This window comes from Condylura cristata, unplaced genomic scaffold (assembly GCF_000260355.1).
Source record: "Condylura cristata isolate star-nosed mole 26May11 unplaced genomic scaffold, ConCri1.0 scaffold00007, whole genome shotgun sequence".
NCBI classification, from domain to species: domain Eukaryota; kingdom Metazoa; phylum Chordata; class Mammalia; order Eulipotyphla; family Talpidae; genus Condylura; species Condylura cristata.
Window position 1 is genome coordinate 1,211,553 of NW_004567108.1, and position 2,207 is coordinate 1,213,759.

Genomic DNA, 2,207 nt, shown 5'->3' on the forward strand with positions numbered 1-2,207 from the left:
GCCATGACCGGTCACGCGCCCCGTCGCCGAGCCTGTCCCTGTTTCTGGGCCGCTCTGCCTGCAGCGCTGGGGGCCGGGGGCCGGTCGCCGCTGTGCGGCCCTGGGCAGTGGTGGCGTTCCTGGGAGAGCTGCGGCCCCCAGGTGGGGTTAAGGGCAGCTACGTCCAGGTGTGTGCCCGCACCCCGTGACACCCCCTTTGGGAGGGCCAGGCTGAGGGCCAGGCGGCTCTGGCCGGCCTGTCAGCGCCGGAGGCCCGCGCCGCGGGGTGAGTTCGCAGCAGCCCTGTCCCCTCAGGACTCGGACACCCCGCCCTCCAGCACACCCAGTGTGTACCAGTTCAGTCTCCAGGCCCCGGCGCCCCTGCTGGCCAGCCTGCCGGCTGCCCTGCCCATGTCCAGCGGCAAAGCTCAGTCCAGCGCATCCAGGACGCTGGTCGTGACGACGAACACGCAGGTAGGTACCGGCCGGCCGTGTCCGAGGAGCCAGCAGCCAGGCTCGGAGCCCGATGTCCGCGAGCTGGGAGACTCTTGTTTTCAGGGCCGGGCATCGCTCCTGTCGCTCTGCAGCCGGTTGTCCTGCTGCCCCAGGGGCCAGGCTCCTTGGCTCTTGAGTGCTGGTGGCCTTGCCGGGCAGGCTGGCTGTGGGGGCCTGGGCGCTGCCCTGGCCTCTGCGCGGGGCTGCCGTGCCAGTGTGGAGCGCCAGGCCGGTGGCTCTGGCAGCAGCAGCGGGCTTCCGTGCACTCACTGATTTAGTTTTTTAAGTTTAGCCAATTTAGAGCTTAAAACCACTCCAAGAGACGCTGGCGGGTGTCTGTCAGTGAAGATGCCTGTGGCCGAAGCCCATTACATTACCCAGCCTTTAGATGTAGATGACATCGAGCCCGTCAGGCTCCACGTGCGGGCATCATCTGACCACGTCTCTGACCGCTGCTCTCTGGGCTTGTCCCTGGGATCTTGGGCCTGGGGGAGCCAGTGCAAGGCGGGCTCGCTGCCGACCGCGGCCTGCTGGCCCCCGTGGGTGCGGGCAGTGGCCCTGGTCTCCCTGGACAGCGGCGGGAGGCCCGGTGTGGCTATGCTGCGGGAGGGCGGCAGCAGGGGGACGAGGCACTGTCCGCACGTGCTCCTGTACCTCCTGTGGCCTCTCTGGGCTGGGGTGAGGGCGCCCCGGGAGGAAGAGGGGGGCTAGCACAGCAGGAGGCTGTCGGAGCCCCTGGGTGTGCCTCCTGCGTGGGGAGCGGTCCGAGCAGGCCCAGCTCCAGACTGAGACCCCCGCCCGGAGGCCAGCGGCTGCTGTCCACTCTGCCCCCCCACGGGCCTGGCAGCGCCTGTCCCGCACCAGGGCCCTTGGCACAGAAGTGCGCACTCTGGGGGCTGCCGCACCTGTGCCGGGCCATGGCCCCTGCCGGCGCCCGGCCTGCCGCCCTCCGAGGTGTGTGGGTGGGGCTGCCCGAGGAGGGCGCCCTCAGAACTGAGCTCCCTGGGGGCGTCATCCGGCTTCTCCCCAGCTGGGTGCGGGTCCCTCGCAGAGCGCAGCTCGCTGTGGTGCCAGGTGTTGCGGCGTCACACCGGCACAGATGCCCGAGAATGGACACGGCGGCCGGGTCTCCTGCCGGTGTGGTGCTGACCGGGCTCTGGGCCTTCCGCTCCTAGGCCAGGTTCACCATCGCGGCCCCGGCCCTCGGGGTGGCCCCCGTCCCCTGCCGGCCAGTGAGCGTTGAAGGGACGCCCGCCTTGAAGGCCGTCCACCACATGTCTTCCCCGGCCATCGCGGCCACTTCTCCCAACCCGCTCTCCAGCCCTCACCTGTACCACAAGGTATGTGCCCGGCCGCCCGCCTGGTCAGAGCCGCCGTGGCCCCAGGGTTTCCCGGCCGCCGCGCCGCCCTCTGCAGAGCGCCAGAGCTGCCTCCCGGGAGTCTGCCTCCTGGCACCCACCGGCTGCACCATTGTGGCCGGCAGCCCGAACGCTGAGCACAGTGGGCGTCGCACGGTCGGCGCAGCGCGGCTGCCCGGTCTCCGGGCCGCGGCGGTCAGATGGCACCGACGCGTGGGATGGGCAGTGAGGACGCCGGCCCTCGTCCGCTAACTCGCGGGCAGAAACTCAGTTTTCGGGCGCGACCGGGAAGCCCTGGTCTCCCTGCGCGGCTGTGCCAGTCGGTGCCGGGCGGGGGCCTCGCTCTGCTGCCCTCTGCTGTGCCACCCCGGCCGG

The 2,207-nt window shown here is 71.0% G+C and overlaps 1 protein-coding gene across 1 annotated transcript in view; it reads left to right on the top strand.

The window, feature by feature from the left end:
- The window catches only part of PAPD7 (PAP associated domain containing 7), an 8,528-nt gene extending 6,327 nt beyond the window's left edge, over window positions 1–2,201 (top strand). Inside the window, exons 8-9 of the mRNA XM_012721738.1 lie at window positions 32–453; window positions 1,650–2,201. Coding sequence (XP_012577192.1) covers window positions 32–453; window positions 1,650–2,084 — 857 coding nt within the window. The 3' untranslated portion in view covers window positions 2,085–2,201. The remainder of the gene's footprint in view (window positions 1–31; window positions 454–1,649) is intronic.
- Window positions 2,202–2,207: the final 6 nt, after the last annotated feature.